This window comes from Pongo pygmaeus, chromosome 14 (genome assembly GCF_028885625.2).
Source record: "Pongo pygmaeus isolate AG05252 chromosome 14, NHGRI_mPonPyg2-v2.0_pri, whole genome shotgun sequence".
Taxonomy (NCBI): Eukaryota; Metazoa; Chordata; class Mammalia; order Primates; family Hominidae; genus Pongo; species Pongo pygmaeus.
This window is the reverse complement of record NC_072387.2, coordinates 25,655,640-25,670,891: the sequence shown is the minus strand read 5'-3', so window position 1 is coordinate 25,670,891 and position 15,252 is coordinate 25,655,640. Positions and strand designations below refer to the sequence as shown.

Here is a 15,252-nt window from a genome sequence, read left to right as displayed (position 1 = left end):
AAGGCTACCGGTTTTATAAGTTTCTGTTTTTTTCTCTCACACCTTTTCTTCCTTTGTTACACATTGAAGAGAAAACCAGAACCAACACAAATGGGAGAAGTTCACTGCTAGGAGCAACTCGTCAGGAAATGCTCAGAAGGGTCTTCTAGCAAAATGTAGCAACTAGAACTCATTGTTGATGTGATTATCCATATATAGTTTATATAGGTGATCATTATATATACTTCTTCAGACATTGATGGTCTAGTTAATTCTTCCAGTAATTGAACTTTAAGATGACAGTGTAGCTAAGATTTGCAGGAGAAATAATTCAGTAAAAATTGTATGTGATGAAGGGGACACCTAATCCTCTCAGGTTTAGTACATTGGATATATTGTACTGACATAGATTGAAAAACTCTTTTACAAATACTGGGAGGAGAAAAAGCATGTAATTAATAGTTTGAGACTTGGTCTTTCATGTTAATAGTCCCTGTTTATTATGAGTGGATAGTTACTCAGATACTCTGAGGAGTTAAGAGTTACCAGTTTCCCTCTGCCCTATCGTTTTTTTCAGTTGCTTGCTTCTTTTATCATGGTCCTTGACCTCATATTTATTACTGTTCAGTTGGAGGGGTTATAGGAATTTAAAACATTACCTGTAAAATCGACATTGCTTTTTTGGATTGCTTTTACAAATGGTGATTTCAAATGTTTTCTAAGAACAGACCAGATTAACATTTTTCTTAGTTATATGGTAGACATTACTCAGTTCCTGCATTTTGGTTTTAGTCTCTGTTTGTGAAATATGTCAGTTATATTCTTTTCAGCATCCTCGACTCTCTGTTTTATAGTAAGTACAAGTTAGGAAGAATGGGAATGCCACCAAGTCTGGGGACCTGACCTCTGCAAGAAGCATTGTTTTTTTCTTCTCTCCTTGACAAGAGATGATGAAAACTTGGGATTAAATGTATAATTCAGCATATGCAAAGGATTTTTAAAATGTTCAAGTTGACATTATTATATAATTTTGGTTAATAATCACATTATAGTAGTATATATAGTCTTAAGTACTTTTGGAGCATAAATAAATGGAAATCAACTCTAGTTTGCCAAAACTCATTTTTTTCTATATGGCTAATCTATAGTATGAAATATATATTTGATTACATAAAATTTTCATGTGTGTTTTCCCAGTGTTCAGTGTCTTTACCATTTGCTTAATTTTGCATACTCGTCATCATTCTGTTTTTATTTTGCTGTTGTCTTCACTCTAGGCTTCCCTCTGGAGGCCTGTCTTTTCCCACTCCAGTCTGAACTGGCTGCTGTCTAGAGCAGCCGGAGCAGAACTGTACCCTTCAGACCTCAGTGCTTCTCTGGGTTGGATGTGCTCTTGGCTGGATTATCATTAAAGGAACGCCTGACAGCTCATGTTGACAGTTGACTATAAGCTTTCTGTTTGTCCTTTAATAGTTATTTTCCTTTGGCTAGTGCACACACTGACACAAAATAGCCTGGGTGCTAGTGTAGGAATACTACAATGAGTTTCCTTTTTTTTTTTTTAAGAGTTTATCGCACCATTAAAAGTAACTTATGTATTAAAATGCTAATTTAATGTGAATGTGTCTTTGATGCCATATAAACTGATAAGCGAACACTGTATTTGGTCAACAAAATGAATGGTTTCTAAACAATCTATAGGGTCCATAAATGAATTGCAAGAGATTATGTCATTGTTATGTTTGTGAAGGGCCTAGATTGCTTGAGCTGAGTTAGTAGACGCTCGAGTCATAGATTAGGAATAATTGATTCTACAGTAGGTCTGGGTGGCATGGAATATAACCTCCATCCAGCAAGGATTTGCTCCATCGAAGATAAATGCAGCCAGCATGGGGTAGATATGAGGTGCTCCTGTCTTCCAGCAACTCCAGACAACTGATAAATGTTAGAAGACAGCACATTAATTATGAAACAATGCAGAAAAGATCTAAGGGAGAAAGAAAAGGATGACAAACATCAATAATGGTAGTAGCACCTTTTAGCAGTCAACTTGAGACTTGTCTTACATATGCATGAATTGAGAGGCAGCCGGAAGGAAAAATTCAAGAATACACAATACAAAATAAGTGTTGGAATCTTGTTCTCAATAAAGCATACATTTTGTTATGATCAGTTTTTGGAGCATCGTGTGACAGGAGGTTATCTAGTATCCCATTATCTGTAAGAATCACCTGCTGTGTGTACAGTTCAGTAGTAGTGCTAAGTATACTTTGGTACCTTGACGGATTACACATGAAACCTGTTGCCCAACATAAGTGTGTTACAGGGAGTTCGGCAAAGAGAAATGCATATAAGATACAATAGTTGGGAAGGATTTTCGTAGAATGCTCTTGTTTGGAGGTGAGAGCATTAGACGACCATTCAGAACAAAAGGGGAAGTAGTATCTATCTTAGTGAGTGTGTCCAGAGATTTGGGGAGGTAGAAATACCTAGGTATCAACTTCAAATGAGCTGTATCTGTTTTGGGGAGTAGATACGATCAGAGTGGGCCCACTGTGAGCAAAGGCTGACAGTTGATAAATGTGTAGAAAGCTGGTAGGAACCCAAAACAAGACTGGAAAACAAATCTAAAATCTTATTCTGTGATAAAGACCCATTGAAAAAATCTCCAAAAATCATTAGGAGATTTTTGGCAAGAGAACGACAGTAGTCAGATTGCAATCACTATATACCTAGTGATTGGCAGCGGGATGTGTTTGAATGGCCTTAACTGCAGGAAGTGAGAGCAGTTGAGATGTGGGATAGTGGGATGGAGAAGAAGGGCAGAAATCAAGACATGCGGATTGGTTATGGTATGGTCACGACTGGGTGGTTAACTTAATATAGGGGATTTATGTGGAAGAAAGAAGGCAAGGGTGACAGGTTTTAAAAAACCAAATGATAGGTATTTAGGTGCTGCTAAAAAGAGGAGAAAGGGCAGATGGAAGGGTTGGGGCCCTGTGCCATCTAGAAAGTGGGTTCAGCACAGGAAATCCTGATGCTCGGGGAAAAGATCTTGGCTAGAGAATTGTCAGTAAAGTAAGCAACAATTGACAAATGAAAATATGAGACACAAAAAGTTTGCCAGTGTCAAATGCGTATAGGTTAGGGGGCTGAGATACCCTCTGTACATCCACAGAGTGATTTGGGTGTCCCCTGCAGGGCTTCGTGAGTTTGAGTCTTGTACTAGAATACGTGGAAACCGTTGAAGCTCCATAGAACACTGCAGTTGCATTGATGAGTTACAGAAATGCACATCCCAAAGAAATTAACATATACTAAAGATGGCTTTATTTTTTAATATTAATTTTAATTTTTTGAGATGGAGTCTTACTCTGTTGCCCAGGCTGGAGTGCAGTGGCGCGATTTCGGCTCACCACAACCTCCACTTCCTGAGTTCAAGTGATTCTCCTGTCTCAATTTCCTGAGTAGCTGGGATTACAGGCGTGCACCACTATGCCCAGCTAATTTTTTGTTTTTATTTTTAGTAGAGATGGGGTTTCACCATGTTAGCCAGGCTGGTCTGGAACTCCCGACCTCAGATGATCCGCCCACCTTGGCCTCCCAAAGTGCAGGGATTACAGGCATGAGCCACTGCGCCCACCCCTAAAGATGGCTGTATTCATACTTGGTCAGTGGCCACCATGAGGAAATACAGAAACCCTAAGTGGACTAACCCCATTCTCTTATTCCTCAAACTTAAAAGTTACCTAAATAGGCCCTTCATTATAGCCATCGTTCAGATCCTCCTTTGAGATCTAGAAATAATCTTTATTACACTGTTGTACTTTAGAAAGAATACCTAATAAAAATCAACAGCCTTCAAATACTATTTATACATAAACTATATTTTTGAATTTTTTGAACAATAATGTGCACCTGTACACAGAAATCAAGATACAAAGTGATGCAGAGTGATAGTAAATTTCTCAGTATCATCTAACAGCCATCCAACTTCTCTATCCAGGGGCAGCCACTGTTACTAATTTCTGGCGTATCCTTCCAGAAGTTTCTGTATTCATAGATGTATATATTCTTAATACATCCATATTTCTCAGTTTTTTTTTCATGATCACTTCCTCCACAGAAGGCCTTTTAGACATTTTTTTCCTAATTGACCCTCTGCCACTGAAATGTTGACAACCTGGATAACTGTGGATGGTTGTAAGTCTATCTGTTAAATCTGTGCTGCATACATAAAAAGAGTACGATTTTTGTCCTCTCCCTCCCCCAAGTAATTTTCTCCCCCTTGGGAGAGAGATTGCTCTGTTGAGAATGCAAGATGTGGAGCAATGCCGTGGTCAGTAGTTGGGATTTTTTTTCCCTGAGTAAAATGGGAATTCAGCGGAGAGACTTTGCCCAGGTCATGATATGATGTAACTTATTTTTTAGAAAGGAATTATGTTAGCTACTTAATAGAGAATTGAGTGGAGGAGAGCGAGAATCAAAGCACTTAGATCAGTCAGGAGAGTTGAGAGAGGTGATGGTGGCTTGGTCTGCAAAGATCACTGTTGGCAGATAAATACGTAAGAGGAGAGAGAATAAGATGCATATAGCGGTAATGGCCAAAAATAAAGCATGTCTATGTATATTAATGACAAAAGCTCTGGATACAATGCCTCCGAAGACATGTAAAGGGAGGTTGTCTATGGAACCCATAGCTGTAGTAAAGGAAACTTTGGGAAATGAGAAACTCAAGTCTGATTTTTAACCTTGAGGTCATTGTGAGTTTTTTTTGTTAGGGATTTGGGTATATAAATAGATGATCACAAAAGGAAACTAGAATGGTCAAAATTCCATATTTATTTCACCCTCTTATTCCAGTCTCCTCTTGATTGGAGAATCTGCTTATTGCCTGCTTGCTCTACTCTTGCTGCTACACTAGTGGTGATTGTGCATTAGCATGTGAACATCTGGAGTTAAATTTCAGTGCTCTTTCTGTTAGATTGAATTATGCTTATCTAATACACAATCTTCAGGCCTTCTGAGATGTTAAGGGAGACCTCCTTAAGGTATGAATACCCTCATAGAGGTGCTTCCTGTGCCTTGGTTGAATTAGTGAACAGGCCATTTGTCTAAGATAAACAAGTTATTAGCAGAATCAAAATAGGATTTCTTTATACCACATAGTTTTTCCTGAAATAATCACTGCAAAATTATTGGGAGTGCTTTTAATGAGCCCTGATGATGACTGAAAATGAGAAATAGTATGTGTTCTAACAAAGGGACTGCAGGGAATTCTGAGGTTCACATGGCACTTAGGGATATGCTGTTAATGCCTTAGCAAGGGCCAAGGGTTGGGCTGGGCTCTGATGAGGCGCAGTGCCATGCAGCTTTGCTGATGGGAAGCTACTGCATTTACAAATGATGTGGAGGCAGGAAAAGTTTGAGATGGTAGATTTACAACTACATGTTATGGCTTTTCTTATACTTTGTTTTTCTGTTACCTATTAACCTGGTCTATATAGTCTAAATTTCTCAAACTTTGTGGCAACCAATAAATGAAGTTTTGTACATTTACAAAATGTGACAGATATTTTTTAAACTTGCCTTCTGTTTTTAGACTTTAGTCTCTTTTTAGAAGATGTGTTGTCATTCTATGTTAAAGCAAACCATTAAAACATGTAATGATCCTAATGTATTTTCATGTAAATACAGTTACTGGATACACTTCTAATTCAGAAGTAGTGTTCCCCAGTGAGGAGTTCATGCCAAATGGGGCAGCAGAAGAAAGGATCCTGACTGAGGTTGGTCATCAGACCTCATCACTGATTTGGATTAGCACCTGTTTTCCCCCTGCATTTAAACAGATGATCAGCACATAACACTGCAGTGATATTTGAGTAATTACCCCCAATACAACATTTTGGTATTATTTAATGCACATGAATATGTAATGGATTCTGCAAGGAATATTTTTCCTAATTTGATTTACATGTTATCTTCAAAATAAGTAACAGTAAGGTGCTATTTTTTAAATGGTTTTACGTATGTGGTGTAAAATAAACTATTGAATATTATTTGACAATTTGTTTCCAGCGGCTTTTCATGATATATGAACATGATACATTAAATAAGTAACAGTGGGATTCTTGGCTGTGGCAGTAATTTACTTGAAATATTGAACTTTTAAAGAAAATAGTGGAGGCTGTTCAGGTAAGTTCATAATAATTTCTTGAACTAAAAAATGCAATTTATTGTTACTATAGTCCATCATGGTTTAAAAAACTTACCTTGATTATGCAGTGATCAATGGTAGTTTTTTTCTTGACTGTTTTTATTTTGTTTTTTCTATTACGCTTGAGAAATTCATGTGATCACAAGAAGATAATTCTGGATTTTGTTTTTGAGATGTCTTTGTAGGGATTTGGGGACAAAATTAAGGTTGAAAATTTTCAGTGACATGTCTCACTTCCTAACGAGTGCTTGCCTCACTACAGTTGCCTTGCAGATAAAGCAGACAGATATTCTAAGATCCATTTCAACCTTTTCTCTAGAATTTGGTATTTTTCAGGTCTGGGCACTTGAAATGGAGTTAATTTTTCCTTTGAGGTCGTTAATTACGTTTGATAAAATCATCATATTGTACTTTATTCAACTATGAGTCTTTGCTGAACTTCACATTTCTTTGATAACTTTCAGGAAACGTTACCATATAATCTTCAGTGGAAAAGATGGCATATATACATATGTATTTTTTTTCCTGAAAAAGTTAACATTCTAACTGGAATGTTTAATATTTCTTTAATATTTATCTAAACTTCAGTGTTATTTTTAATGTTTATAAATGATTCCTATGTTTGAACATGGCCTTATTTTAGGTATTTATTTCTCAACGTTGAGTTGCTACGTGAACTTACAAATAATTTTCTCTTCTTTAAGAAAATGTAAAATTTTGCTTTTTAAAATTTAGGGTTAGCCTGTCAGTTATTCAAACTTTTTGGATTTTGTTCAGTTTGACTGTTTTCATAAACTTAAGGTCTTATGAGCTCCTTTGTAGTCAGTCCATCCTACGTCAGAGGACGTCACTGTTGTGTATTGATCACCATTGATAAATCTGTTTTTGAATTTCGTAGAAATGGAATGGTACAATATGTATTCTTTTTTCTCTCAGGCTTCTTCCACTTCACATAATGTTTTTGAAATTCATCTGTGTTGCTGCATCTATCAGTACTTGGTTCTCATTCTGCTCAATGACATATCTTTAAATGAATATGTCACATTTTGTCTGTCTAGTTTTCTGTTGGTATGCTCTTGGGGCAGTTTTTATTTTTGGGGCTATTGTGAATAAAGCTACTACGAACACTCTTGTACAAGTCATTATGCATTCATTCCTCTTGGGGAAAATTCCTAGGATCAGTATTGCTAAATGTAGAGTAGCTTATATTTCTTAGAAACTCTTAGAGTATAGGGCAGTTTCTTTCTTTTTCTTTTTTTCTTTTGAGACAGGATCTCACTCTGTCACCCAGGCTGGAGTACAGTAGTGCGATCATAGGTCACTGCAGCCTTGAGCTTCTGGGCATAAACCATCCTCCAGTCTCAGCCTCCCGAGTAGCTGGGAATACAGGCATGTGCCACTGCATCTGGCAAATTTTTTTTTTTTTTTTTTTTTTTTTTAGTGAGAGAGTCTCTCACTATGTGTTACCCAGGTTGGTCTTGAACTCCTGGGCTCAAGTGATTCTCACACCTCGGCCTCCCAGAGTGCTGGGATGACACCTGTGAGCCATACTGTCAGTCTAGGGCAGGTTCTATTAATATGTTTCTTAGAAACTGCCAAGTAATTTTCTAAAGTGCCTGTCCTGTTTTCTTTTCCCATGAACAATGTATAAGATTTCCGTTCCTCCGCATCCTTGGCAACACTCCATACTGTCAGTCGTGTTCATTTTAGCCATTTTAGTGAATGTATCTCATTGTGGTTTTAATTTGCTTTTCCTCATAACTTTTTTTAGTGAGCCTTACATTGTGAATATTTTCCGATAACTTCTGATGTTGAGTACCCTTTATATACTTTTTTTTTTTTTTTGCCATTCAGCCACCTGCTTTGTAAAGTACTCCTGCTTTTTCTTTGATCACCGTACACCCATATTGCTATTTAACTAGCTTTTGTGGTTTCTTTGCCATTTGGTGTTAAAACTCATTGACCTATGTATAATCTGTGAATGTAAAAATGAGTTTAAACATAGATAGCTTTATTAGAATTCTGAAAAGCCAGATGATATTGGGAATCCAGAATTGAATGTTCATATTACAGATTTTTGCTTCTTACAAAATATCAGCTGAAAGATACAACTTTTTTATTAAAACATCATCTAGTTGACCAATTAACTGAAATTATATTTTAATATGTTAAATAATTTGTTCATCTATTGAGGTTATATTACATCAAAAAGTAGTATGACCTTGTGGATCTGTTGTCAAGTTCTTTCATGTTTGTTGCTTTCATAGGCATTTTCTCAAGTTTTCTTGGAAAATGTTGGCTTTTGAATTTTTTGCCTTATTCTTTTGCTATATCATTCACTGAGTCTTCACTATTTCTTTATACTGTCTGTTGAAAATACATTCTTTGTTGCTTAAAGAGAATCTTACAGTTAACACTAGAATAGAGCAGCTTTGGTGAAAGGTAATCCTGTATATTTTGACAGCTATGAATTGCTTGTAATAGCATTTAGTTTCTTTATTGCTGTAGCATCCAGTGTTGTGGTCTGTGCCTTTGTCATGAAAGCAAAGGATCATATTCAGTTGTAAACACTCCTCGGTATAAGATTTCTCTGGTGGTTATGTTAGATAACATGGAAATCCCTACCCCTCCAAAATCTGCAGACATCTGAGCGTACCTTTCTCCGAAAGGAAACCCTGCTGTTGAACAGTGAACATGCTGGTTAAAAGAATGCTGGTCCCTGTGGCTCAGCACAACAGGTGTCTGCCTCACAGGAAATCCTTGCCTTTTAGGCATCTTTCAACATATGCCATTGTTAAAATCCTGTTTCTTCAAGTTTTACAATTCATATGTTGTAATTTGAACAGCTCAGCCTCCATGCTCATTAGATCATATATTATCTGTATTTTATATATTCATTCCTTAGGACTTACTTCTATTATATATAATTTATATATTACATAATATATAACATGTAGTACATGAATAATAGTAGACCTTGTGTCTTCAGGGAAAAGAGTATCTTCTTTTACTCAAAGGCTGGGAGAATGTTACATCCATTATCACATAGTTTACCATTCTCAAAAGAATGGGGCTTCTGTATTTAAAAATATCTTTACATTTTATTTTATTCTTTTTTAGAGGTAGAGTGTCACTCTGTCACCCAGGCTGGAGTACAGTGGCATGATCATAGCTCACCGCAGCCTTGAGCTCCCGGGCTCAAGTGATTCTCCCATCTCAGCCTCCCAAGTAGCCAGGACGACCTGTGTGTGCCACCGCACTCAGCTGATTTTTACATGTTTTGTAGAGTCATCTTGCTATGTTGCCCATGCTGGTCTCAAACTCCGCCTCAAGCAGTCCTCCTGTGTCGGCTGCCCAAAGTGCTGGGATTACAGGCATGAGCCACCGTGCCCGGCCTTGTGTTTTAATGTTTTATTCTTTAAGTCATAGAAAAGTATGTGTGGTATTGACTGTTGACATTTCTGACTATATGAAAAATGTCTCTATTCAATCTTAGGGGGTGGTTAGAGGGGCCTTTTTCACTCGCTCTTGTTTAAATGTTTTGGCATGAGGATAAAATCCCCTGTTAATGTGTGTGCAGTTCTTAGTGACCCAATTTTATTCTGAAATAAAAGACAGACCACCTGTGTGTTCAAGATGGTATCATATAGTTGTTACAGTTATACTTTTAGGATTTCACTTAAGGGAGACCTTTTCTTTTAATTTGATTATTGGGTTTTTTTTCATATTAGGCAGTATCACTTTGATGGAGATGCTGTTCTTCAGAATGAGGAAATATTAAGTGCTGTCTTTGTCTTAGCTTTCTAGGACTTCACATATTTTGAAATCCATATTATGAGTATCATTGAATAGATGTGTAGTAGCTCATTGTGATGGTTTTATTAGGGTTGATTACAATGCAATGTACAATCAGCCTTGTCACTTTTTTTGTAAGACCAGTTTAAACAGAACTCTAGTAATTTTTCAAATATTGAATAGAAGTAATAAGAAAAAATGACCCTTTTAAAACTTAAATATTGGGCTGGGCGTGGTGGCTCATGCCTATAATCCCAGCACTTTGGGAGGCTGAGGCTGGTGGATCACCTGGGGTCAGGAGTTTGAGAGCAGCCTGGCCAACATGGTGAAACCCTATCTCTACTAAAAATACAAAAATTAGCTGGATGTGGTAGCGTGCGCCTGTAGTCCCAGCTACTTGGGCGGCTGAGGCAGGAGGAGCATTTGAACCCGGGAGGTGAAGGTTGCCGTGAGCCAAGAACACCCCACTGTACTGTAGCCTGGGTGACAGAGTGAGACTCCATCTCGATAAATAAATACATAAAAATTTAAAAATTGAAATTAAATATTGACAACTAAAACTTGGCTAAATTCTGGAAATTACTTTTCTAGGTTTTAGTAATGGTTTATAAATTGAGTATTCACATATTTGAGAAGCTGAGAATGCTTAAAGTTTTTAGTAATCCTGATGTTACTGAGAAGGATTAAGTGACACTGTTGTCCAGTTTGGTTTATGGTTCTGTTTATTTTTATTGTCAGCCTTTACTGTACCAAAGGCATAAACAGTTGTTCCTCCATTTCCTGGGAGGTTGCTTCTGCCCCCATGAAATCTACAGATCCTGAAGTTCCTGATATAAAATACTGTAGTATTTCACATATCCCATGTACATCCTCCTGTATACTTTAAATTATATGTTGCTTATAATACCTCATACAGTGTAAATGCTATAGAGCTATATTGTTTAGGGAATAATGACAAGGAAAAAAATCTATACATGTTCAGTATAGACACAACCACTGGGGGCCTAACTACATTTTCTTTTCCTTCTTTTTTTTTTGAGAAAGGGTCTTGCTCTGTAGCCCAGGCTGGAGCGCAGTGGTGTGATCTCAGCTCACTTCAACCTCCACGTCGTGGGCTCAGACGATCCTCCTGCTTCAGCCTGCCAATTAGTTGTGACTACAGGCATGTACCACCATGTGTGGCTAATTTTTGTATTTTTTTTGTAGAGACGGGACTTTGCCATGTTGTCTAGGATCTTCTCAAACTCCTGGACTAAAGTGATCTGCCCACCTCAGCCTCCCAAAGTGCTGAGATTACAAGCGTGAGCCACCGCACCTGGCTTCTAACTGCATTTTCAATTCATGGTGAATATAAGGATACAGAGTCTATAAATTCAGAGCTTGTATACAAGAGTAGGTAGAAAGCCAATTGCTGGTGGAAATATATAAAAAATAATTTTTTGTTCATTTATGCCATGCCTTGTTTTAAAAAATACTTACAGGCCAGGCATGTTGGCTCACACCTGTATTACTAGCACTTTGGGAAGCCAAGGCTGGAGGATTGCCTGCGCTCAGGAGTTCCATACGAGCCTGGACAACATGGCAAAATCATATCTCTACAAAAAATACAACAACTACCTGGGTGTGTGGTGGTGCGCACCTGTAGTCTCAGCTACCTGGGAGGCTGAGGCAGGAGGATTGCTTGAGCCTGGGAAGATGAGGCTGCAGTGAGCCATGTTCACGCCACTGCACTCTAGCCTGGGTGACAAAGCGAGACCCCCTCTCAAAACAAACACAAAAATTCCAGATTTGATTACAGGGACCCCGTGGTTCCTCTTGGGTTACTGGGGTGCATTAGGGTGTCTGTGGATCCCCTTTACTTGCAGGCATAATCTTGTCTACAGTTTCTGCATACGTATTTCACATACACTTTTTGGGGGGACAGTTTCGGGCTTCATCCAGTTCTCAGGCAAATTGGGTCCCAAATGGGTTTTAACAACACTGATCTAGGGTAATGATTTCCAATTATTTTTGGATCATGGACCCCCAACAGTTGAAAATTGAGCACACAGCTGTATGTTTATGTGTCCCAAAATACAATTGTGTATGACTGTATGACTATTTCAGGCATATTATAAAACGTATATAAGGATAACTGTACACATAAACCTGTCCTCTACTGAAATGTTTTGGGTACGTGCTCTTTGAAGAATGTTGATCAAGGTCTTACTAGGGTAAGAGTCTTTTTCTGATGGAGCACGATACACACATTGGTATTCCCTGCCTTGGTACAAGTGGAATACGGTTTTGCAGACACAGTGGGAGGTGAGGATCCTTTGTGGGATTTTGCAATACAAGGTTTCAAGCTGTGTTGTGCTGAGGTATCAACGATCTGTACAAGAGGGCCTGTGGAAATGAGGGACTTAGCCAATTAAATTCTTAATAAATTATTAGCAGATCTGAAAATTATTTGGTATTTAGGACTTAATACTGTTTACTGTAGAAGATAAAATGAAGCTGAATTTTAAGTCAGTTGATGTTCTTTGAGGAAATGGAGAGTATTTTGAATTAAAAAGAAAATCCTTACTGAATGGAAATAATCAGAGCACGCAGCACTACATGGCATCGAAACCTCAATTACTGTTATGAACTTTACGAAATGAGTTAACTCTGATTTTTCTCATTGTTTATTGAAATCAGTTTTTAAAAAGGCTAAATCTGATTTCATTGTATTTCTAGGGTGATAGAAGAAAATGTGGCTGAAGTTACCTGAAGTTCAGCTTGCAGTGTAATTCAGAAGAGTTAAGACCAGAAGAACTGGAATCATACTTCCTTTCAGGTCAGTCTGTATCTGCTCATTATTTTCTAACAGATCCTTGAGTATTCACTTCTTCCTAGTTTTTTCTAGTCAGTTCTTCCTGATTCTGATTCTGTGGACGGTAATGAACATACGTAATGGTCCCAGTGTTTTGAGTCAGTAGAATATTTATGAACAGTTTATAGCTGAAGCTGAAGCCTCTATAGCTTGGCCTGTCTTCGTAGGAAACCCTGGCATCACATGTCAGCAGGGCTAGAGGGGACTCTTAGCTTTGCCTTACCCTCCTCCTTCCTCACTGGTGTAATGCGTATATTGATTTGTCTTCAGGTAAAACTGGACTAAGAGGGGAAATGACATAGAGGTCTCGGAGTGAGGAGAGAGAAAAAAAAGGTCTTTGTAAAAAAATTTCCTATTGATTTTTAATGACCTCCAAACCTAGAATTTTAAACTTGTGTTCCTTTGGAAAATATGTAATCTCTTTTTTTTTTGAGACGGAGTCTTGCTCTGTCGCCCAGGCTGGAGTGCAGTGGCACGATCTTGGCTCACTGCAAGCTCTGCCTCCCGGGTTCACGCCATTCTCCTGCCTCAGCCTCCCGAATAGGTGGGACCACAGGCGCCCGCCACCATGCCTGGGTAATTTTTTGTTTTAGTAGAGACGGGGTTTCACCACATTAGCCAGGATGGTCTCGATCTCCTGACTTTGTGATCCGCCCGCCTCGGCCTCCCAAAGTGCTGGGATTACAGGCGTGAGCCACTGCGCCCGGCCGGAAAATATGTAATCTTAAAAATGGATCCATTCCTCCTCCTCTGCTTTCTACTTTTTCGGAGAGGGGTCACAATTTTTCGGTTCTTTTGTTATGTCACTCATAAAATATTATTGAAACATTAATGCCGACTTTATGACAAAATTCCCATGGGTACATTGTCATCCTAATAGATCCAGAAAGTATTAAGTGTATGTCTTTTCTAGCTTTTGTCTGGTGATACTAAACATTATTGTGTCTTATTCTTGCTGCTACAAGTGTTCTGGGGACTAGAAGTGACAGTGTTGCCTGAGAGCTTCTTGGAAATGAAGTGTCTCCCACACAGGACACAGAGTCCTGCAAGTCGAAAAGTCTGTTTTAACTGTGAAGATTAGGTCCTGTGTACTAATGAAGACGTTTCTTTTCTAGGATTTGTGTGCACTGGGTTTGAGATGCAGTGATGTATTCTGTAGTTTTGAGAAATTTTACCTTTTCAAAGTATCTGACACCTCATGCAGCACAAAAATGTGACAGCTGTTTTGCATACTATACCCAGCTCTAGAAAGTTAATCTCAGGCTTTGGTTCTCAAGCCTGGCCCTAGACCAGCAGCATCGCCATCTGGGAGCTTCAGAATGCACATTCTCAAGCCACACCCTCAGCCTATGCAACAGAAATTTTGAGGATGGAAACTAGAGAATAATTTTATAGTCTATGGAGATTTTATTGAAATTAAACTTTCAAATTGCTGTATTATGTAGGTATCTGAAAATCCAAAGAACGCATCTCATATATGGGTAAGGAAATATATGGGAAAGGAAAAAGATTGTGTACATAAGCTATCTGTGGCCTAGATGAAGCCTGTGGCATTCGGTGACCTTCAAAGAATGAAGGGGAGAGTCTAGAAGCTTATCAGGTAGATCTGTCGTTGGAACTTTAGGATTTCTAAATTTTGGTTAAAATATATGAATACTGTTACTTCAGTTAAAGTAACTCCTTTTATAGATTTTACTTTCTGACAAAGTCAGTGAAAAGTAAACATGTAAAGAAAGTAAAATTATTAAAATGCCAAATATTTAATTCTTGTGACATTGAATCTGCTTTTATTATAAAGATTTAAGAAATAGCCATTTCCATGACAGTTTCCTCCTTCAACAATCTTAATATTGAACCTTGAATTTAGGTCTGCTGGTCAGTGATTCCAGTCTAGCAAATTACTTTAGGACTGAAAGCTCTTGTTTCTTTAGAAAAATATACTATGGAGATTAGATCCTGTTTACTAGTGAAGACTCTGTCTCTTTTCCAGGTCAAAACATTTTATGGGGAATATCCTGTTCGTGACCTGGGAGAAACAAGACAGAAAACAAATCTTACTTCATTTATGAATTTCTTACTCCATACAAGCAGTTTATGGATGTCTGGGCAATCATAGCACTTTCCATTTAAAACCATGCTACAGGGGCACATTTTCTGTGGTTAAAAATGATCTCCAGAGTAAGTGTAAACTGCAGTTTTCCTTTGTATCGAGAGTTTTGGCTTTTTATTTGTAAATTAAATCAAGATGTTACCTACTCCTTGGTGTGGTGGTCTTGCTGGTTCGTGTTGGGAAGTAGTATGGCAGCAATGCACAAATTCAGAATAGCCAACAAATCCCTCCTTTTCAACGCTCTGTGCCTGGGAACCTTTAGAGGAGTTTTAAAAACCATCCCTCATAGCCCACAAT

The 15,252-nt window shown here is 38.0% G+C and overlaps 1 protein-coding gene across 4 annotated transcripts in view; it reads left to right on the top strand.

The window, feature by feature from the left end:
• The window catches only part of PSPC1 (paraspeckle component 1), a 105,468-nt gene extending 90,368 nt beyond the window's left edge, over window positions 1-15,100 (top strand). For 2 of the 4 annotated variants that reach the window (XR_008493459.2, XR_010123477.1), the window contains 2 exons: window positions 12,710-12,809; window positions 14,836-15,100. Coding sequence is in view for 2 of the 4 variants with exons in the window: in XM_063650551.1 (XP_063506621.1) it covers window positions 12,710-12,733 (24 nt within the window). In the remaining 2 variants the exon portion in view is untranslated. Of the gene's footprint in view, window positions 1-12,709 lie in introns of all 4 variants that reach the window. The other 2 variants (XM_063650551.1, XM_063650550.1) reach the window with 1 other exon arrangement.
• Window positions 15,101-15,252: the final 152 nt, after the last annotated feature.